General features: G+C 38.5%; 2 protein-coding genes across 3 annotated transcripts; both read left to right on the top strand.

Annotated features, from left to right (window-relative positions):
* The first annotated feature begins 8,546 nt into the window (after positions 1–8,546).
* Positions 8,547–11,645, top strand: pth1b (parathyroid hormone 1b). The gene is made up of 3 exons (XM_005936472.2): positions 8,547–8,626; positions 8,759–8,891; positions 11,598–11,645. The coding sequence occupies exons 1-3, from the start codon at positions 8,547–8,549 to the stop codon at positions 11,643–11,645; spliced, it is 261 nt and encodes an 86-aa protein (XP_005936534.2).
* btbd10b (BTB (POZ) domain containing 10b) lies at positions 11,099–20,034 on the top strand. Of its 2 annotated transcripts, none has more exons than XM_005936471.3 (9): positions 11,099–11,222; positions 11,598–11,745; positions 14,518–14,711; positions 15,124–15,439; positions 15,582–15,684; positions 17,383–17,503; positions 18,391–18,588; positions 18,674–18,784; positions 19,423–20,034. In XM_005936471.3, exons 2-9 carry the CDS (start codon positions 11,645–11,647, stop codon positions 19,752–19,754), a joined length of 1,476 nt encoding a protein of 491 aa, XP_005936533.1. In that variant the 5' UTR covers positions 11,099–11,222; positions 11,598–11,644; the 3' UTR covers positions 19,755–20,034. The 2 variants fall into 2 exon arrangements, with proteins under 2 accessions (XP_005936533.1, XP_005936530.1); XM_005936468.3 differs by having other exon boundaries at positions 14,515–14,711.
* Positions 20,035–23,406: the final 3,372 nt, after the last annotated feature.

The raw sequence follows: 23,406 nt of genomic DNA, 5'->3' as shown, positions 1-23,406 counted from the left end.
CATTGAGAGACAACTGACGTCTAGAAGGACTTAAAAAAAATTCCACTGATCTTTGACTTCATCCACGTAAGTATTTATTGTGTGTGTGTGTGTGTTTATGTGTGTGTGTGTGTGTGTGTGTGTGTGTGTGTGTGTGTGTGTGTGTGTGTGTTTTTACCGCTACTTGTAAATGTGAAGGAGGTAAGCTGTTATTTTACATAGCGCACATTTATGGCAATAAACAACAACAAAAATATTTTTAGACTTCAACATTTCAAGGCCAGACAGCTAATTTGCTGCTCAGCTGCAGCGCATTAAACAGCGTGTGAATGTCACTCACATGTTAGATGCTGCTGTGGCCCCTTTCTGTTCAATGCCACAAACAACAGTTGACTTTGCATGTTTGTTTTTACTCATTTGCTTTGTTGTTTATTTTGGTCTCTTATTTTTCAGTGTGTAATACTCTGGCAACCTGCCAGCTGCTGTCAGTCAGACACCGAAACTTCTTTGCAACCAGCGGAGACAAAAACAAGCATTTCGGATTTTTCCTGAGAGACCTTTTATTTGTTTTAACAGAGAAAGAGTGTCAGAAATGTCCAAATCCACTGTTTGTTTCATACTTGTAAAAAAATGAAAATATGGGAGGTGGTAAAAATTACCACACAGGTGCAAAAAGGAAAACATATATTCTGATCTAATTTCAGTTCACGGCATTGTGAAATTAGTATATGTTTACATTAGGCACATTACCTGAGCCATTTCTCAACCGCTATTAGCAATCCTATCAGCAACCCAACCTCTTCATTTTTCCTCCTTGGCTTTAGAAAGACCTAAGTTTATAAGTTTTAGTTGCTTGATTTTTTGTTTGTTTGTTTGTTTTTAACTGGATGCGAAAAGTGAGAAAAGGATCTGACTGACAAAGCACTGCATGCATAGGTAGACTCTGGTAGGTAGTCATATGTTGCTTTTTCCTCCCTCTGGGTAATAATAAAGAAACTAATGCTTGAGGGATGGAGCTGACACCCTGAAGCCCACCCTGCTTTATCCTCTTTTTTGACTCTAATCAACCCCTGCTGTTTGCAACTTTATCCCTGCTGTTATGTAGTTCCCCATGACAGAGGCTGTACACACTATTTTAAACTGCCTGAATAATAACAACATGTGAGTGTGTTAATGTGAATGTGCATGGCTGTCTGTCTTTCTCTGTTAGTCCTACAACAGACTGGTAACCTGTCCAGGGTGCACCCAGCCTCTCTCCCCAAGGTGGCTGGGATATGTCCAGCCTGCAACCCTGAATTGGACAAGCAGAAGAAAATGGATGGAGAAATAATAAAGTCTACATCAGAAGTAATTAAAAAAAATGTGTCATTAAATAAATCACAATAGTTTAATTTTCCAATGACAATGACATTGAGTAAATAATTGAGGATACCGTGAACTTTTGTGTTGACAAGAGCTGCTTTTTTGCTACTGTTAGCCAGATGTAAATGAAACTTTTACTGCAGTGGATCTAACATTGTCAGGCTTCAGCAATTAGCAAATATGTAATCAAGCTGTTTATCAGAGGACAAGTGCGACACTATCAGTAATAATTAACCATGTTTATGGATGTTTTTATATGTTAAAATCCTGACTTCAATTCAGAAGATGAGGCTTCAGATGAGGTGGAGGTGAGATAGAAGAGAGCAGTGTGGATAAGGACGCAAAAAGGATAATTAGAAAGAAATTAATATGAAATAAGTGATTGGTTGTCTAGACCAAAATACAAAGTTTTGCTCTACAAGGGCTTGAGATCCACTTACGAGGACATCATGCTGCCACTGTTCTATCGAAATTTAAAAAGAATGTCCTCTGATGTGGATCTCATTTTTCTCAGAAATGAAAATCAGGAACAAAACACCCCCCAAAAAACAGGTAATTCTTTGTTTTTACATTCATCAGGTCCCAATCAGCCCAAATAGCAAAGATAAATTAAAAATGCATGCCATGAGAGAGTTCGGGTCTTAGGAGGTTAAATTAAAATGTATAATTGACTTTTTATAAAATTTAGGTGTTTAGAGTGTTCATTAGATATTGGGGTAATTATTAATAATTTACATAATTTACAAATTGAATGTCATGTTGAATTTGGTATAACTTGAAACCAACAGTTGAGTTTATAAATTCATCAGCTGTTTAGTGGGGTCCCAGTTTCACATTTACTTCTATACTTTTTTGAACCAGAGGATCCCCCGACCTCCATTTCTCAAACTGGAATCAACATCCATCTTTTATATACAGTCCCTGTGGTTGTCATATAATTCTCCTAATGTGTCTCTTTTACATAATAACCTTCCTCCTGGCTAGCCTGTGTGTACTGATGCACAGAGTTTCTTCACTCAAAGTAATGAGAGCTCATCGGCAGAGCTTGCAGATCAGGTGGAGAGCAGCATATACTGACTGCAATAAGAGGTGAATAATATTAGCTAGTATCAGCAACACTATGGCGACGTTTCCCAGATTCCAACTCAATTAGAGGTCAGCGTTAACCCCAGATAAATGATCTTACTATAACAGCAGCAGTGATTATAACTATGGGTGAGTGAGTAGGCTAATTGAAATAAAATTACTACATTTTCTTTGCCTTTTTCTTCCCTGGGATGGCTTAATCTCACAGTTTATGTCTTAGGTAGTAGCCTATTAATAGTTTGATAGGACAGTAGAGTCGTATAGAGCAAAATTAAGCTTCTTTTTATTAGAAACAGTTTAAAACTAGAAAGGAGTGACTCTTCTAGGTGATTCAGTAAATGCTGAATCATTCTGAACCGTTCCAGTTAATGATCAGCTCAGCGGCTTTGACAGCATACTTCTGCTCAGTTGATCAAAATAAAAATGAAATTCATAAACACCAGCATACAGTATGTGGTTAATAATAATACGCATGAAGCAGTACCTCATCCCGTGGATAGCTGCAGCCTCTACAGCAGGAGTGTCAAACTTATTTTAGCTCATGAGCCACAAACGGACAAATTTGATCTCAAGCGAGCCACACCGATGAAGGCAATGTTCAAATTCAATGAGCCGCTCACTTACAAAACAGGTGATCAACAAGAATAAATCATATTTTAACAATATCTATTTTTTACACACTCAATAGTTGTCATTACAGGTCTATTAAAACGTATGCGTCACAGTGGAGATGAGAAGCTGAGACCCCCTGTGTAGTAACACTGGCATCCTCTGTGGAAATGAAGGTATAGTAGTGCATTTTATTTAATAATGCTGAAGTTCTCTGCAATTTCTGCTTTTAAAAGTCTTCCTGACCCTTTGGTGGCTCTGTTTTGGCCCCCTGGCCACCTGCTCCAAAGGCAGTTTTTCCAAGCAGTGTTCAAGTGGAGTTCAGAAGCTCCAACGCCTCCTTATCTCACACAGCAGGGAAAGTGGGTTAGTGAGCCAACTCTGACATTTTGCTTGCACAGCAGTGACTCAGTTTGAGTCAGTATACATTATCATTATCAAGGTCACATGTAGGTGGCATGGCTCCAAGCTGAAATATGAATCAGCTTGGTGGAGAAGTGGTGGGCTGTCAGACCAGTAAATATATATTTAAATCTAAACCAAAGTGAATTTACCTGCTCTGTAGCCAACAGTTTCTATTTGGTATGGAAGGTTATTTTTTATTGATTTGTATAATCTTTTAAAGTAGATGATTCAGTAACTTAAATATTGTTTTTCCTTTTATGTGGAAGTGGAGCTGTCTTCATGTATTCACAGCCTCGCTGACAAAAAGATGCATTAGTGTTATTGGTCACCTGTAACTCACAGAAAAGGCGTTTTTATGTAATTGCATGTTCATACTGAATTTACACTAGAAACCTTCATAGTCTTAACAAGAACAGTGGTGCATCTTGCTGTTATGATGCAATTTGTCCCTTTTTCCACTAAACTACTAAGGAAAGAAAATAAGTTTTAAGGTACAAACATAAATTTTAATGCAAGCAGTTTCCACAATGTATGCTGTGAAAACAAAGCTACAGGAAGCACTATGTAGCACAAAATGTAAGAAGCCCAAAGGAGTGTGTACAGGGAAACAAAGTGAGACCAACAAGGGCGCATATAATAAAATACACACTGTGGCGCCGTGAAATCACTCATATATTTATGCACTTTACACAGAGTTTCTAATACATTCTCACTTCCACAATCGTCTCATACCGACGAATGTTCAGACAACAAATTGTTGGAAACAACCAGGTAATCCCAGCAGGAGGCTTCTTTCTTTTGGACTCATAGTGGGTGGGAATAACAATGTTTTGTGCTTTAAATTCTTTGCACCTTTTTACCACAGACAACATTGCTGATATACACAGTACACACAGCAGCACACTCTGCTTAACCCACATGACAGTCTCTTCTGAAATTTATCTCATTTTTCTCACCTGCCTCATTTCCCTCATCATGTCCCAGAAGGACCTGTTTGTGTATTTAAGATGAAAAGGCTGATAAAAGCCTTTTCATCTTTTTGCATCGGTTTTGCATGTTATTAGACAGGCTTATCAATAAACTCAGAGAAATTAATTTCATGTAAATTCTGCACAAAATGCCAATGAAGGTTGGGCAGGTATTTTACCAAAAGTTGAGAAAGTCACACTAATATAAACTTTAGATAATTGGTAAACAAGCAATGAAGTGTAAGGCGTGTTTTCACAAGGTAATTGCAGCTGACTACATTAGGGTCATTTCTTATTTTGTGGTATTTGTGCTGTTATTGTTTTTTTCTTTGTTGATATCAGACTGAAACCTCCTGTTTTCATATTTTTATCACCCCTTTCACTGCTTTCAAATATTGTGCATCAAAAACTGTTTTTTCAATCTCATACTTAACTACAAACTATAAACTTGGTGATAATACTGGTTATCAAAGCTGTTACAGAAAGCTCTTCTGATAATGTAATTAAAGAGGATTACAGTGGATTTTGGTCTGCCTGACTGAACTGCTGGATCACAGTGACCTCTTGTGGAAGAAATCTAAACTTATAATGAGCAGCTGTGAGGAAACCACTGTTTTCATAGTAACTTTCACAACCAAAATAACATTGCAGCAACTGAGGTTACTATGACACAACTTGCATACTGCTTTGATATTAAATAACAACAAATCCAAGACAAAATACTGAATGGTTAAATATTTTTTTACTTTAGGTTAAACTGCACATATAATACCCAGAAATAAAAAAAATAAAAAAAATAAAAAAGTACTGTGATTGTTAAGAAGTCGACTCCTCTGAAGCTGCTTTATATAAAGTTCTACTGTTTGGAAACCTCCCAGGTTTGAAAGTATTACTGTGTGAATAACCAGCAGAGCATAAGCAAAACAGAATCATGCATAAATGCCAGATTTCCTCTGGATATATAAAAGTCTTACAAAAAATGATCACTGAGCAGTATCAGACTCTGCTTTCTGTGCCTCTTGTCGTTTGTCCTTTTCTATCTAAATTTCTTTTGATTAACATCTTTTTTAATCAGTTATTTTAATTTGGTATTAACATGGTATTACCCTGAATCGTCATGATGTTTAGTGTACAAAGCATAAACTTCTAAACTTTATTTAAATTCAAGCTGAACGCAAAGACTTTCCAAAACATTTCCAGGTAGAGTTTGGATTATCATAATCATATACACACGGATTTAGTATTTGTATTAAATGGAATAGTACAGCCAACTAAAACTGTTTCAAAATATATTGTTATAAGCTAATGTGAAATTTTCTACTTATCATAACTTTGCTTGCTGTGAGAAAAACATCAATGATAATGATAATAACAGGGGAAAAAAACTGACCAGTTTGCTGCCAACCTGATCCAGGTGGGCTCTTTCTTTGTAGGCCATACTGTGTGTTCAGTCGGTTAGGAGATACTGACTACTAATTTGACACCACCACCACCTGTGCTGAGTAGTCAAATGGACATTGCAAAGCTCTGTGATTGATTGATGTGAGTGTGGGAATCCACATAAAATGGCACTGACACGACTGGCGTATCCCTGCAAACCTGCTTCATGAAGGGAAAAAACATTTGGTTTGGCAAATAAACTGCTGAGCTGCTCCAGAAAGACTTGGATGGACACGCATCTGAAAGATTTATTGCAGCATTAGACTCTGCCCACTTCATAGGCTATAAATTGTTATCCAATCGGTGTGAATAAAATATGCATTCTATGCATTTGTTTGGCTTCAAAAGCAAAGCTGGGATGATGTCAAGCATCTAAATATATCCTGTTTCGTTACATGATATCGTTGAGTGAGGTGACCTCATTTCATGAAAAAAGTAGGTCCATTTATAGAAGTCAGGGAGCGCTTATATGGCCTGGGTGTCCTTCCATACCTTTAAACACACAATATAGAGGCCAGTGAAATGAATCTGCCCTCTGCTAGGTCTATCAAAAATCAATATACCCTGTGCACTGGCTTGTGTTATTTTAATTAATTGTATTTCCTTCTTAAATATCACCAACTTCCACCTGAACTCAGGGTATGACAAATATAGCCTCTTAAAATTCAATGAAAGTTTGTTAAGAACCAAAATGTTAGGCCTATTTACGGCCAACACGGCTAAATATACTGTAGTTCAAAGAGATGAGTCATTTTATGTATGTTGCTTTCTTTGTCACATGGGGGTGACCCAAGTTAATGATTTGCATGCAATTCTTCCCATCAATCCCTGTCATGTCTTCTTGCACCCTGGCAGCATACCATAACTTAGATGGCTCACATTGTGACCACATGAAGTAATGGGGGAAGCTTGGTTGAGTATACTACACGTGTGCAAAAAATCAAGCCCAGTTGAAAGCACAGGTGGTTCTTAGTGCTGTTTTACAGCATGTTGCAGAGAGCTGACAGAGATGTATATGGCAAAACATGTACTTGAGCCAGGTATACTGGCCTGTTGTAAATTCACTTTTTAATTTCTGTGATATGTCAGTTTTGTCTCTAGTCAGTCTTTGAGACTTTGCAGTACATCTGACACTTTATTAATTAGGCTGTAGTAATATGTGCTATAATTGCAATTCTGATCATTCTAGTGTAATACAACCAAACCAACCTTCGGCTTTAGAATGTGGCACTATTGCCACATTATACAAGTCAATTAATCATTAATGCTTTTTGAAGGAAAGGAATTCCTTTAAATTGTAAGAAATGCAGCCTGTCATTCCAGAAAATAATATCATTTAAAAGTGTTCAGATTGGTTAATACACCCTGTATAGATTAAATTTTGCTGGAAAATTAAATGACAGAAAGCTATAGGGCCTTTTGCAACACCTATTCTGTCAGTCATGACATTGCCATTCCTTTGCCACATTTAGAAAACATCTTCCACGGTTACCTAATGCAGCTTGTGACACCATGACAAGGTTATCCATAACCCATACCTCACAAAGTGTGATGCTACATATTTAACAGGATGTTAATTGTATGTTTTTCAAATGTCCGGTCCACTTTGATATCATGAGTAAAGCTTTATATGCAACCACTGTAGAATCTACACTCCTACAGCAGCTTTATACAAGCATCTGCAACAAATTTCTTTCATTAAAGAACATTTTGAGAACTCATAATTCTCAAAAATAAATTTTACAGATATGGGGGGGAGGTTTCTCACATAAAATGCAAAAAAAATTTAAAAATTTAAAAAAAATCAGTGGTTCTATACTCTTGATGAAGATGAAAATATATGATCTCCTTAGCTGATGCAATCTACTTTTAACATGTTCTATTGCTACTAGCAAGTCTTGAAAGAACAGAAGAACTAGATCTGTAGGTATTCAGTCAATCCGTCACGTCAGAGAGCTCAGAGATTATATTAACATTATATTAATCGGCAACACTGAATGCTTTATGTCTGCAGCCTGATGCAGTTACACCTTTCTGCAAACTTTAGAGCTTGCATGAGATGAACCATAAAATAAGTTGCACTGCTAATAAATTAAGCTTGACAGTTATTGCCATTTTAGAGAGTATATGTTTTCACTGCAGTCCTGCTGCATGAGGCATATACTGTTAGAGATATACTAACCAATAAAGAGATTTGCTTGCTAAAGTGTATGCACATAGCCTGTATGTCATAACAAAAATGATTCGGGATGAAGGGTGAAAATGGAGCATGTTCAAAACCAGTGTGACAAGCAGGCTCCTTTACAGAGGTGTTGAAAGATGTGTTAGTAGTGAATTGTGGTGGAGGTGGTGTCATGCAGATGCCTGTTCGCATTGATGCACTGGAAAAGTGACATCAACATCAACAGTGAAAATGGCTCATTGATGACCAGGGGAGGGCTACACTGTATATAAAGGAGAGCGCCTTCCTAACACGAAAGACTGATCAACAAGTTTGACTTCTTTCCCAGACGGATAGAGTCCTCTAACTACCAGCTCTGACGCACTATTTCTTGGATAGAAGGACACCAGACCTGGTAAGAATGACCAATGAATATGTCTTTAAATAGATGGCTGTAATATACATATATATTTTTGAAAATATACGTAGAAAATACCTCGTCTAACTAATAGTTTAATTTGCTTCAGTTAATCGACATGTTTTCACTGAGGTTCTTGGAAATGTTGGTTCTGGTAATCCTCCTCTGGAGCTTCCACACAGAGGCTAAACCACTGAGGTAAACTCTTAAACTTTCTACAGTGAAATATCATCTTTGGAATGAAAATTAATAATGCACAATTAGCTTAAATAATTAACTGATCCTGTAATTCTTCCTTGAGTTGACTGTGTGTGTTTTCTGTTTGTGCAGAAAGAGGACTATCAGTGAGGTGCAGCTTATGCACAATGTTCGAGAACACAAACAAGTAGGAGAAAGGCAAGACTGGCTCCAGGAAAAGTTGAAGGGAATTATTGTGGCCAGTTCTAAACCACTACATGGAAAAGCAAGAACTATAAAAAATCTTTTTCAATATGATGTTTTTGGATCAAAAATCTAAAAAAGTTATACAAAATATGCAAATTCAAGTGATTTAATGTTCAGTATATCTTATGAAACAAAATCCCCATGCATTACTGAAGAATCTGACTATTTTTCCAAGAGTTATTTTAGATGTTTTTTTCTTATTGTTCTTAACTTATTTTAAAATTTTGTCAGATTATTTATTGATTTATTTATGCTTTTATTGTGTTTTTTATTTTATTTTTAATTCTATTTTTTTTCTTGTCTGATAAATGTTTTCCCTCTTTTTTTTCCCTTTTTTTACATTCTGTTTTAATGTCATATCAGTAGGATTACAAGTACTACAGTCAATATCTCAGGCCGTCTGGGGAAGAAAAGGTTTTAAAATGTCCTCCTACTCTCCACACCATACACATCACTATTTACAAATGTTGTTTACTGCATATTGTAAAGGACCAATAAGATGGCTAGTCTTACATTTCTTGTGTGTGCTTCTTACATGCGCATCATATGTATGCCTTTATGTAATGACTTTCAGGAGTTATACTGTATGTTTTTCAGTCAGTCCTCTTATAGTCACTAACATGATCTCCTGAGGACTGAGTCAGATTTTCTGCTGGTGATTTTTACCCCTGCTTTAACTTTCTACAACAAATTTCTCTAAAGTGCTCTGCAGAACCTCTCTGATCTCTCTTTGAACTGCTGTACTTCATTCTTACTGTCAGGTATTGATCACTTTTACTGGGTAACTTTGTGAGATGTAACCTATACGACAACTCAACCTACATGCCTTTTGTGTCAGCAATTTCTGGATTGCGTTCGCTAGCTTGACTTTACATAGATTACATACATGGCTTTACATACAATACATTACACAATGTTTAACATATTCTTGGCGCAGGAATAATTCCCACTAAGTAATGTTCTTTAAAATTTGCAAAAAATTGTAATATATCTGTCAGATTACAGAATTGTTTGATGTTTTGAGTGGCCATACACGAAAATTATTCTAGAAATACTTGATAAAAAGTCATAAGACAAGATCATCAATTTTCAGTCCTAAAGATTAGAATTCAGTTGATGTCTAGTCCCACTTTAATTTTTTTTAAGGTGATTTTACTGACCGATGGTGATATTGCCAGTTTTATGGCTGCACATATTGCATCATATCATCATATTCAGACTTTTCCAGCCTTGTATACTGTGTGTGTGTGTGTGTGTGTGTGTGTGTGTGTGTGTGTGTGTGTGTGTATATTGTTTGCAAATCATAACAGGCTGTTTGACTTGTGTCGAATAAAGGCAAAGCAGAGAGATGTTATGATTGATGGATAAGACATAGATGTATCCTGTTCGGCTGTTGTGTTGCTCTGTCCTCCAGTCATGTCCTAAAGAGTTGATCTGGCTAATTGACAAGCACCCTTGCTATGACCCTGCATTTACTTTGAATAAGCGACTTTGCTACTACTATAACGATTATCTATATATTAATACTTTAAAATAAAAATGTCTTCTGCAAAGATTTGCTAGTGTGCGGTGTTTTTTTCACATCCAGTTAGAGGCCTTTAAATTAATTGGACAAAGCACCACTATGATATGAGACTACCTACAACTTAACCTAATTTTGTTATTTATTTAACATCTAATCAGTGGGAACTGCTGATTATAGAGTCTAAAATAGTGCTATATTTATTATATAATAAATTAATGCACATGTTAATGGGTGTTTTAATTATAAATGCAATTACATTCTTCAATATCTGCTGTCAGTTCTCCACATAAGCTGAGTTACATGTACATGAAAACATATATTTATTTATTTACTTTTATTTATTTGTTTTGTACCTTATTTCATATTTCCTTTTCTTTCCTTTTCTCCATGGTTCATTTTGTCTTTTATAGGCTTACAAATATCGGTACTAGTATCTTCACATTTTGGATTTTTTTTTTCATGAATAAAGGAAACTTAAAAAAAAAAAAAAAAAAGCAATCGCACACGCAACATATCGCGACACTTGAGGGACTCGGTCATCTTTCTTTTGATTTTTTTGAAGAAAAAGAAAAACTTCTTCTATTACCAACTGAAAACAGGTCAGTCACCTGTAGTACATTTAATTTTTCAACTCTTTAACTTTTGAGACACGTTTGATCGGCGAGCGTAGCAATGACTTTGAAATGTAGTTTTAAGTGCGTCAGCACGTCGAGCCGTTAACGGTCGTCACGTCGTACGTCAGCTGGGTGAGTGTTTTGAAAGGAGATGACTGGTTAGCTGGCCAGCAAGTGGGATTATACTGCAGCGGAAACCGTAGCCAGCTAGGTAGCTGTTTTTTCTGTATATCTTTCCTGTATCTCACGGTATCAAATCATGTCTGTAGACACTCTTGGAGCATGTTTACTAGCCATTCTGCGTCTCGGAAGTTTGTTCTGATATTGTTGTAACGTACCGCTGGTAATACTGCTAATGCTAGTTAGCTAACTAGCTAGCTATGCTAAAATAGCAAAGTCGTCTCACAGCAACGTCGACAACGTTTAATTTGATAACAGCGATAAACGTGACAATCAATCTTTGTTCAACTCAAGCTTGGCTGCACAACCTAGCTTTTTTGTTAACCGACAGCAGCTACCTGTGGATTTTACACGAGGCTGACCAGGGAATTAAACTGACTTGTTGATTTCGCCATTTGTCGAACAGATAATGAACGGTGAAAGATCCAGACCGGGCTACCCCCTGTCCGGGTGATGGCAGCTCGTCTGCCGTCATATGACAGCAACTCCAGTGATACAGAAAACTGGGAACGAAAAACAGCGAGCCGACCGCGCAAACTCTGCAGGCATTCAAGGTGAGCCAGGTGAAAATATATGGAGTTGTAAAGTTCACAGCAACAGTCACATACGCCCTGTTCCAGGGATATCACAAGAGAAAGTATCGGTTTGCTTATGTTTATCTTTTGCATCCGTCCTGCTTTGTATTAACTCATAGGCGTAACCCCTATGAATATATATTTGGCCTAGCACTTTCCCTGTAACTCAATGATTGCGTGATACTGGAGAGAAGTGTTAGTCCACTGACAAAATTTTTGAAAATCAAATAATATTGCCTGTTTATGGCAGTATTTAAGGTTTTCAATATATGGAAATGTGATGGAGTTGACTTCCCATGGGTTTGAGATTGCCCAAAGGCTCAAACTTACTTTTCACTTATCTTTCACATATTTATCTGTGATGTTAAGTGAATAACACCAGAGGTGAGGGGAGCCACCAGGCTGAAGAAGGAGATCTATCGCTCTTGGTAAGCCTGTGGGACTCCGGAGACAGCCGACAGGTATCGACAGGCCAAGCGGAATGCGGCTCGGGCAGTGGCTGAAGCAAAACTCGGGTGTGGGAGGAGTTCGGAGAGGCCATGAAAAAAGACTTTTGGACTGCCTCGAAGAGATTCTAGCAAACCGTCAGGCGTCTCAGGAGAGGAAAGCGGTGCTCTACCTGCACTGTGTATAGTGCTGGCGGAGCGCTGCTGACTTCGACTGAGAAAATTGTCAGGCGGTGGAAGGAATACTTTGAGGACCTCCTTAATCTCACTGACACGTCTTCCGAGGAGGAAGCAGAGTCTGGGGATGAGGGGAATGACCCGCCAATTTCCGGAGGTGAGGACACTGAGGCAGTTAAACAACTCCTTGGTGGCAGAGCCCCTGGTGTTGATGAGGTCCGCCCTGAGTTCCTGAAGGCTCTGGACGTTGTAGGGCTGTCCTGGTTGACACGCCTCTACAATGTTGCGTGGAGATCAGGGGCAGTACCCCTGGACTGGCAGACCGGGGTGGTGGTCCCCATCTTTAAGAAGGGGGACCGGAGGGTGTGTTCAAACTACAGTGGGATCACATTCCTCAGCCTCCCTGGGAAAGTCTATGCCAGGGTGCTGGAAAGGAGAGTTTGTCTGCTAGTTGAACCTCTGATACAGGAGGAACAATGCGGTTTTTGTCCTGGTCGCGGAACACTGGACCAGCTCTTTATCCTCTCAAGGATACTTGAGGGTGCATGGGAGTTTGCCCAACCAGTCTACATGTGTTTTGTGGACTTGGAGAAGGCATTCGACCGTGTCCTGTGGGAGGTTCTGCGGGAGTATGGGGTGTCTGCCCCATTGCTACGGGCCATTCGATCCCTATACAACCGTTGCAAGAGCTTGGTTCGCATTGCCGGCAATAAGTCGGACTCGTTCCCGGTGGGTGATGGGCTCCGCCAGGGCTGCCCTTTGTCACCGATTCTGTTCATAATTTTTATGGACAGGAATTCTAGGCGCAGCCAAGTGGCGGAGGGCTTTCACTACGGTGGCCTCAGAATCTCATCTCTGCTTTTCGCGGATGATGTGGTTCTGTTGGCTTCATCAGGTGAAGGCCTCCAGCTCGCACTGGAACGGTTCCCAGCCAAGTGTGAAGCAGCGGGAATGAGGATCAGCACCTCCAAATCTGAGGCCATGGTTCTCAGCCAGAAAAGGGTGGAGTGCCCACTCCGGGTGGGTCGGGAATGAGTTCCCTCTCCCTGCCAGGTCTGGGCTTCTCTGCTTAGGCTGCTGCCCCGGCCCCGGATGAAGATGGATTGATGGATGTTAAGTGAATATTTACTGAAACGTGTTCGTGATGACCACATGGAGCTCTGTGTAGCCTTTCCTTACTTTCTTGTTAACTCATCTGCCAGCCTTATCTTTATCTGCTTTATAATTTAGTCTCCTACCTTTTGAAGGCATGTTTCCTGTAGCACTTTAGGTATATAGTTATGACAGTGACTTGGTATTAACTAGCTTAATACATGCCTATGAATTTCTTGGTTATTTCTGGAAATTTGGTGAGCAAAATGAAACTCAAGCTTGAGTATATTTAAACAGTAATTTAAAACATTTTCAACACTGGCCTTGGGATTTTCCATTGTTGGAAGGCCAACATTTTTGTCCGACAAACATTTTTGGTATGCAGGAAAGCTCTGCAAGTGTATGCTCAGCCCCAGGATTGGGATGTATCTGTGAATGGCTAAAAGGTTAAACAAAACTTTTTTTTTCCTTTTTTCCCTTTCCTTTTTTTTTTACCCTGTAGCTCTGCTTCTAATTGTGAATTTTATTCTTTCTCTGATTGTTGTTGTTTTTTTAAACACTAAGAAGATTTGGTCTTTGAGAAATTAATGGTTAGCTCTATTGTGCCTTTTTCCCATTTGAATTTTAATCTACTTTTATTTATAACTGCTCATACTGTTTATTTAGAAATGAAATTTCTAAATAAACATAAAATAAGCATGTCAGAACTCTGATTTGATTTTCTTTCAAATTAAATATCAAAGGTAATAGTATCTATATTTGACTGCAATACACAATGTGCGGCTTGTTACTGTTTTATTAAAGAAGAATCTGGTTGGTCTGGTTGGTCTGGTGGTTAGTTTTAAATGTCTTTATGAAGCTTGTTGGCACTACTACAGTTGTTTGTAGGGCAAATGACCTAAGCCAAAAGCTGTGACAGCCATGTTGAGTGAAATGTGTTCCACATTGTGCGTCATAAAACTATGAAATACCAATATCCTCTGGCCTTGAGAAAGGGAGGAGGTGCATTACACATGCTTTTGTGTTTCAAAAGCAGCAGCCAAGCCCGTACGTCTCAAGTGAAGGAAGAACATAGGAAGATGAGCTTACATGGTGCCAGCGGGGGCTGTGACCGCTCACGTGACCGCCGCCGCTCCAGCGATCGCTCCAGGGACTCCTCGCATGAGAGAGAAGGCCAGCTTACCCCTTGCATTCGCAACGTCACATCACCCACCCGCCAGCACAACAGTGGTGAGTGTGCGTGGAAAGAACAGACAGCTTATATGGGTGTCATGTTGGAGTTCTGCAGCTTTTGGCAAGCTCTGTTAAACAGCTGACCAAATTTATCAACTTGCAGCTCAGACATGGTTTAGGTCTCCTGCTTTTGGCTGTGAGCAGATCAAGGCAATGCTTATCCACCTGTGTTTAGACCAAGACCGAGAAGTTTGACTGCCTACATGTCAAATGTTATGAGTGGGACCTTGTGTATATATACAATGTGTATATTGCAAAGAAATACAAAATTCTTTTACAAATCTTAGCTGCAAACTAAAATGTTACTACAATCTAGGCACTTTTTTTCTATCTGGATTTTGATCTTTGATTTGGACATTAAAACCAAAGATGATTTCTCCATGGTGATTCATTCCGCCCGCCCGTCTAGATCGTGATCGAGATGGCGGCTCGTCATCGAGGCCCAGTAGTCCGCGGCCTCAGAGAGTCTCACCCAGCGGTTCCAGCAGCAGTGGGGTGGTGAGCAGTCGCAACAGTAGCTTGTCCAGCACCGAGGGCACTTTCAAAAGCTTGGCAGCTGGAGAAATGGTTTTTGTCTATGAGAATCCTAAGGAAGGGGGAGCCGGTGGCACAGTTGGAAACCGAAACATTCGGACCTCAGAGAGAGTCACTCTGATTGTTGACAACACACGCTTTGTAGTGGATCCTTCTATCTTCACTGCACAGCCCAATACCATGTTGGGCAGGTAAAGTATATTTTAATCCTCGTTATCCTTGTCTTTAGTCATCATAGCTGTAACAACTGAAACTTAAATAAAAATTTAATATTCACGCATATAAGTATAGATCTGTGAGTTGGGGGAATAAATCAAAGTTTCTTTTGCACAGAATGTTTGGATCTGGAAGAGAACATAATTTCACACGGCCCAACGAGAAAGGGGAGTACGAAGTGGCTGAGGGGATTAGCTCAACAGTTTTCAGAGCAATTCTGGTTAGTTTCTCTTTTACATAATCCTTGTATGCATAAATGATTGTGAGGTAAATGTTGGATACACACTTATGCTGAATGATTTTATCTGTGTCACATTATTATTAAAAGATATTAAGCTATCGTGGGATCATTTTAGCTCACTGGGTAGAGTAGGCAACCCAAACAATCTGCCCTAAGGCCATCTACTTCCCCTGGTCTTTCTCATCTTCTCTTTACTGTCGAATCACAACGGAGGCTTAAAAAGCTCTGAAAATGTATCATAAATAAATAAAATAACACAATCAAGTCAACAAAAATCTACTTCCTTGCTCTTTTAACCAAACTTAAATATTTTACACAGGGCTATAAAGTCAGTTCTTAACAGGCTGCCTTTATTGCTTTTGTATAAGATGTAACACCAATTTCTGATGTCACAATTTTTAAATATATCAGCATTTGCTCATTAATGCTTCCACAGCAGAATGTAGAAGGAAATTGTGAATAAAACTCCCACTGGGATGTGTTCTTCCAATCTTTGTGGGACATATAACACCTGTTAGCCTTGAGCGACACACTATATTTTCCTTACCTGGATCCCCGTGTGTGTGAGGAGTTGTCTGAGCCTCTGCTGTGAAAGTCTATCAAAGTTCAATGCGGCCAGAGATGACACAAAACAAATGTGCAGTTATTAGTGTTGAATATTTTTTTGTTTTTGTTTTTTCTACATTGATATTGACTTGTGAATTTTTAATTTTTTCAATTATTTGCGCTGTATGATCAGGATGTTGAATTAATACAGCCCCCACCCCATCCGCATGACCATTACGGATGGGGTCATGTTTAAATTACTTAATTTACTGGTATAGCAGTGTTATTGAAAAATGCATATAATGCCTGAAATTTAGAGTAGTGTACTGGTTCCTATGGTTTACTATCAAGCAGTAATATAAACAGTAGATCATAATACAGATGGTGCTGAAATAAAACTAGTTTTAAACTAAACTAGTTTTAAATTAAAAAAATAAATAAATAAACATTATATAATACCCATAATTCAGGTAGAATATTACTCAACATGGGCTGTTTTGTACTGTTTACATTACATCTAATTAGCGACCGATTGCTCATGTTGAAACTCTTAAGTAGATATATGTTGGAAAATTGAATTTACTTTGCGATATGGTGAGTGAGTAGTACGCAGTTTACTGAGAAAGCTGCAGTTGGTGAGTTCTAAGAAACGTACGATTAGATTAGGCTGCATTTTTGTTGTCTGATTCATCTAAAATGCACCAGAAACCAACCCTGCAGAAAACACTGCTGCAACTATAACACAGTGCGTACCTGCTACAGCCCATTCAGGTATCTGAAGTGTATATGAGGCTGGAATGACAAAGCAAATCTGACTGATCTGAATCTGAGCTTTAATTCACAGTTTGACATTTGCATGGTGTTATCTGCTGCATCTAATTTCCTGCCAAACTGCATGTTACCTTTGGCCTACTAAAAACCCACCTCATAACAGTTCAACAGGCTCAGTAATGGAAGTCTCCTTTAACATGTGTAACTCTGAAACTGCTGTTAGAAAGCAAACTGAGATTCTGTTACCGGGTTCATTTTTATGAAAAGGGTTTTGATTTTGTTTGTAATTGTATGATTTAAGTTGATGGATAAATGGTGTTTTTAATGATTTCCTCTTTGTGATTTCTCTCTAATTGGCAGGATTACTACAAATCTGGGATAATCCGTTGTCCTGATGGAATCTCTATCCCCGAGTTGCGTGAGGCGTGTGACTATCTATGCATCTCTTTCGACTACAGCACCATCAAATGCAGAGACCTCAGTGAGTATTTCTTCTGGGACACTGAAGCTGTTAGTGTTGCATTAACAGTAGCAGTGCTGAGTATCATTGATCAGGGAGACTGCTCAGTGCCTCGTCACTTTGCAAGGCTTAACAAGATTGCAGCTAATTGATCATAATCGCCAACCTGTGAGGATTTCAGATTTTTGGCTTTAAAAAAAAATACAGCTTTTAAGAACAAGCAATTTTCCCTGTACGTGTGCCTAAAACGTAGGATGTTTTATTTTTTTAAGTCAGCAGGTAATTCTGGTTAATTACCATTTTCTTGTTTGTTTTTTCTTTTAGAGTTTTAGCCTATAATGAATAGAAAAACAAAATTTCTCAAATCCATATAGTCCTTATTCATGTGAAAGTGAGTTCAGGGCCACAACTTGTTGCATATCATGTATGACATTTCGTCTCCTTTCCTCCTCAACTTTTTGGGGTAAATATGCCTACAAATTTGATTCACGGTCATCTTGAGTGGGTTCTTTAAGGCTTTTCGGTGCACTGCAACATAATAGTGCCTGAAACTGATGGTTGCGAGACTGGACAGACCTTTTCTTCATTAGCACTGAAGATTTTGTAGTGGTACTTTGCTGGAATGGAGGCAAGGAAATGGTTGTTTGCTTACCTGTAAATTATTTGTTTGAACTTAAAACTACAAGTAGTATCCTGATCTGAAAGAAACATTTTAATTAGGAATTCAGTTTTTATGAAGGCACCTCTGAAATAGCTCTGTGGTGAAAGATAAAGGCTACTTGCATGACAGTAGAACAGAGGGCCTGTTTTTAGTTGTTTCAGGGGTTACTTGCTTACCTTTGTGCACTTTATAAAGTTTATGCTTATGATGGAAATTTTGAATTTAAAGTCTCACTCTTTGTTAACAGGTGCCCTGATGCATGAGCTGTCCAATGATGGAGCTCGGCGTCAATTTGAGTTTTACCTCGAGGAAATGGTTCTGCCTCTGATGGTGGCCAGCGCCCAGAGCGGAGAGAGGGAATGTCACATTGTAGTCCTTACCGATGATGATGTGGTTGACTGGGATGAAGAATATCCACCACAAATGGGGGAAGAGTATTCACAGAGTGAGTACCCACTAATTCAGAGCGTAGGCACACATCTCAGAGCACAGACGCACAATAAACCACCTTGTTTGTTTTCTCCTTGTAGTTATTTACAGCACAAAACTGTACAGATTCTTCAAGTATATCGAAAACCGAGACGTTGCCAAATCAGTTTTAAAAGAGCGGGGACTGAAGAAAATAAGGCTGGGCATTGAAGGTGAGCTGAATTTTTCGGTATTAAATATTGATGTCCTCTCTTTTTTTTCTTTTTTTCCATTCTCATGAGTGGGAGAGAGATGTCTATATGAACAGTACAGGATATAACGACTCACTGCATACTGCAGATTTATAATTACAGATTTGTTTGGCAGCAAGCAAATTAATGCATAAAATAGCTATCAGCAGATGCCTCTTTGCAATCTGGATGTTATTAGAGTCAGAATCAAATGAATCAACTGTGGTCGGCGTGAGACAAAATATATTTTATTTAATAAAATGATGTAATGGTTTTGTACCTAAACTGCTTTGTTCACTCAGTTTAACATCTGCCCAAGTTAATATGCAGTTGGAGTGCAGTATTATGTTCACATACCAGATGTAGACAATAGACATGCTGCTACCTGAATGTTTTTGTATGCTGTGACTGAAAAGGCACGCCTAAAGTGGGAAGTCGATCAAACTAGAAAAAGGTCATTTAGAGCCCAACACTTGGTAATGCATTGATTCCTTTTAAACAAATGGTCAGTCACATCACGTTCAGGGTGAGCCCCTCGCTTCTGGTGTTTGCTTTTTTGTATTCTGTGTTAACAAAAGTTAGCATAAACTGAGCCACTAGTGTTGTTGTCTCTCTGACAGGTTACCCTACGTATAAAGAGAAAGTCAAGAAAAGACCAGGAGGTCGTCCAGAGGTCATTTACAACTACGTCCAGAGGCCCTTCATCCGCATGTCCTGGGAAAAGGAGGAGGGTAAAAGCCGCCATGTTGATTTCCAGTGCGTTAAGTCCAAGTCGATCACCAACCTAGCAGCAGCAGCAGCTGACATCCCCCAAGATCAGCTGGTGGTGATGCACCCTGGCCCCCAAGTGGATGAACTGGATATCCTGCCTAATCACCCACCTAGTGGGAACCACTACAGCAACAACTACAGCAATGAGCCTGATCCTGATGCACCTTCACCTGCTGTCTGAGGACACGTTGGTCTTCTTTCAATGCCTCTGCCCCTCTCCTACTCTTCTAGTCCTACTCCCAGCATGCTGCAGCATGGAGCGCTAGGGGCACCATAACCATATTGCCTTGACACCTCCTTTGCAGCCTTAGAGCCTCAAGAACCTGGATGACTGTAGGAAAAAAAACACGAGGAACATAAGACTGGTGAAAAGAACATTTCACTATTGTTTTCATTTTGGGGTTTTTGTTTTGTTTTGTTTTTTACTTGACCAAAGGAAGGAATCTATTTTTGTTTGGGGGGAAAAAAATCTGTAAAAAAAATATTATTACAATAATATTGTAAATAATAATGCTATCTTAATTTGATGGTTTTGACTGAGCACTCTTGTGGTGTCACTGTTTTTTCACAGGTTTTATTTCACTGATATCTTAGATTTTGATTCTCTCGGGTGGCCTAACTGCTAAATGGCTTTGATGGGGAAGGATACACAACTAGCTGAGGAGAGATTACATCTTTCTGGTCATGGAGAAAATCTGTTCTCACCACTTAGTCTCATGATCTCCAGTTGAACTCCTCTCAGATGTCTTTGATTCTTGTCATGGGATATGTAGTCATTGGCTGGATCTGATATGTGATGTTTTGCTCCTCCTGCAGCCAAGATATTAAGCAGAACACAGGCTGTTGTGGTCAGAATCTTTTACGTGCAAAGCTTGAAATTGTTGTTTAAAAATAAAACAAAATCATGAAATAAAGATGAACATTTAAAAAATATATATATTTATATATATACACACTGTGTAAAGAGATGTGTGTGCGTGCGTGCGTGTGTGTGTGTGTATCTATCTGTATATCTAGATCTATATATATCTATATAGATATATAGGCAGGTATGTATATTGCATGCCTTATTGTAAAAGCCTAACAGGACCCAGGCGATGTTGCCCTCCGGAGGTAAGACTGACCAGATATGGTTAAATGCTAATGACCATTAAGAAGAAACATTTCTGCTCTATATAATTGGGTCGGAAACACTAAAAATAAATTCAGATTAATAATATAAAATTTTGTAATTATTACATTAAACCACTGATAATTCCAAATTAGATTCAATGTGATACCACAGACTGCTAACAGCAAACTGAACCATATTTAAAAAGCTTGAAGGGCTAAATATAATTTTTGTACTTACTTAAAAAATAAAATGACCTTTCTTCACACTGATATTTTTACTGCAGTTCATATACATATACATTTCCTATTTCATTTCTCCCTGAGTAGAAATGATAGCAAATAGAACCTGATAAGCTATTTAAAAGGAACCCCAACTATTATGACAAGTTACTCTATGTATGTTGCAAATTATCTCCACTACATAAAAACATACTTGAGAATAACTAAAAAAAAAATTTGTTATTCATTAAATCTTTGTTGTTTAAAACTATTTTGGAGTCGCGGGAGCGGCCATGTTTTTTCGCACATAATGCATTCAGGGATGATGACATGTAGCAGGGGAGATGCAGCAGATTGACCCGGAATTTATACAGAGTTCATTCCCGCCACAATGAAGGGATTTCCGGAAGTGGTGTCAGATGTTACCTTGGTTACATAGGCCTAATGTAGAGTAGATTTGTTTTTGGAAAACTTTATACAATCAGGCAATCTGAGAACAAAGCATGATGTATAGTGCAGCAAAGTCATGCTACATGTAATTAGCAACCACTTTATTAGGTACATCTGTTCCACTATTCATTGCAGTAATCCACAAATCTTATCATCCTTTTACATCAGCAGCAACTCAAAGCACTTAGGCATGTAAGCATCCTCAAGGAAGCCTGCTGAAACCAAACCAAGCCTCAGATGAAGGAATGTGTGTTGCTGTTGTTGTCAGATGGCCTGGTGGGAATATTTCATAGGAGTGGGTTTAAAAAAGAATTATAAGATTATACCTTGAATAATGTGATACTGATTCATTAAATGCTGAATTGATTTTTGAATAAATGTGTATTTTGTAAGAATCGCCAGAATCTCAGGTTAAAGCTATTTCAACAACCACCAAACAGCTAAAACAGCAAATGAAAGCAGGTAAACAGATTCCACACAAAGATGTAAACACAAAGTGCGGCCCGACACTTCAAAATCTGTGAGTTGTTGGCTCCACACCCGACACGCTGCCAGGGCTGAAAGCCAACATCTCACAGACTCTGAAGCTGCAGGTTTTTTTGTTTTTTTTTTTCAAAAATGAACTCCCACAAGAAAGCTTAATTTCTGCCGTTTAATACAGAAAAAATTTAAACGTTTTAAATCATGCCAAATTGCAAAACGCTTAGCTGTGTTGTACAGATGATATTCAGTTGTACATCTCCTTTAAGCCCCAAGATGTTTCCAAACTACAGATTAGACTACATTAGAGGTTGGATGGCTGATAACTTTCTTCAACTTAATGAGGAGAAAATCAAAGTCCTTGTTTGTGCTCCCGATAAATTTGTGTCCAAGATTATGGAAAATTTAGGTCCTCTTGCTACATTTGGCAAATCCTCTACTAGGGATCTTGGAGTAAACTTTGACTCAGCTGACTTTGGATGCTCATGTTAAATCTCTGGTTTGCTCCTGTTATTATCATTTAAGAAACAGTGTTGTGTCCACTGTCATGCTCAGACCTCGAAATTGTCATACATGCATTTCTTTCATTTCATTTGGACTATTGTAATTCTTTGTTCACTTGTTTATGTAATGCCTCATTGGAACGTCTGCAGGGTGTTCAGAATGCTGCTGCAAGGCTTCTGACCTAGTCTTCCAAGTACTCTCATGTCACACCCCTGCTGATCCAGCTGCAGTGGCTCCCCATTAAATTCAGTCCGCTTTAAGAATATGACTTTGACATTAGGGGCTCTGCATGAACAGGCACCGACATATATCAGAGATCGTTAATATCCATGCATCTCCAACAGGTCCCTAGGATAATGTGATCAGGGCTTGCTGGTTGTCCATCATACGAGGCTGAAAACAAAAGGTGACAGAGCTTTTGAAACTGTGGCCCCCAGAGTCTGGAACTCTCTCCATTTGAGCTTGGGATCTAGGGACTCACTGATCTCTTTTAAAAAACAGCTAAAAACTCATCTGTTAAAACTTGCTTGTGGTTATTTTTTTGTGTGTGTGTGTTTTAGTTTCTCTGTAATTTTTATCTTGAAAAGTGCTATACAAATAAAATTTTACTTACTTTGTACTTACTTATTTTGCTATGTATAACGTTAGTTTTTCTGAAAATTCTAAGAAATTTCTTTATTAACAAAGTAAACTAAAAATAGTCTTTATTCTATTTTATAGTTTTAAAATTGGATAACAACATACTTGAACATGATATGATTGTGTTTTCACTGTCGGAGCTGTGGATCCATTGATAGCTTTAGTAATCTGAAAATTATTTATATTTTGATTTTTGTCGTTTTTCATTTGCATTAAGATAGGCCGATGCATGGTGATTCTCTGATGTGTATCTATTTCTACCTGTGTTGATGCTAGCATGACTAAAGCTAGCCAAGAAGCAGTAAATATGTGAAACAAAGGAGAAAGATATACTCATCAAATGAACAAAATCATAAGAATATAACACCAGCACTGCAAAATGTAACAAACATATGTTGACATCAAATGGTGTGTTATTTGAACTCTAC

This window comes from Haplochromis burtoni, unplaced genomic scaffold, assembly GCF_018398535.1.
Source record: "Haplochromis burtoni strain Fernald_Lab_line unplaced genomic scaffold, NCSU_Asbu1 Contig_50, whole genome shotgun sequence".
Lineage (NCBI taxonomy): Eukaryota > Metazoa > Chordata > Actinopteri > Cichliformes > Cichlidae > Haplochromis > Haplochromis burtoni.
This window is presented reverse-complemented; position numbering and strand designations above follow the sequence as displayed.

What these genes read in the sequence shown, in the direction of transcription:
- pth1b (XM_005936472.2), top strand. Translation starts at nt 8,547, where the DNA reads ATGTTTTCACTGAGGTTCTTGGAAATGTTGGTTCTGGTAATCCTCCTC. An exon ending in ACAGAGGCTAAACCACTGAG is followed by an intron (nt 8,627 to 8,758) that starts GTAAACTCTTAA and finishes CTGTTTGTGCAG; the next exon opens with AAAGAGGACTATCAGTGAGG. An exon ending in CTAAACCACTACATGGAAAA is followed by an intron (nt 8,892 to 11,597) that starts GCAAGAACTATA and finishes TTTGTCGAACAG; the next exon opens with ATAATGAACGGTGAAAGATC.
- btbd10b (XM_005936468.3), top strand. Translation starts at nt 11,645, where the DNA reads ATGGCAGCTCGTCTGCCGTCATATGACAGCAACTCCAGTGATACAGAA. An exon ending in CACCCGCCAGCACAACAGTG is followed by an intron (nt 14,712 to 15,123) that starts GTGAGTGTGCGT and finishes CCGCCCGTCTAG; the next exon opens with ATCGTGATCGAGATGGCGGC. An exon ending in CCCAATACCATGTTGGGCAG is followed by an intron (nt 15,440 to 15,581) that starts GTAAAGTATATT and finishes TCTTTTGCACAG; the next exon opens with AATGTTTGGATCTGGAAGAG.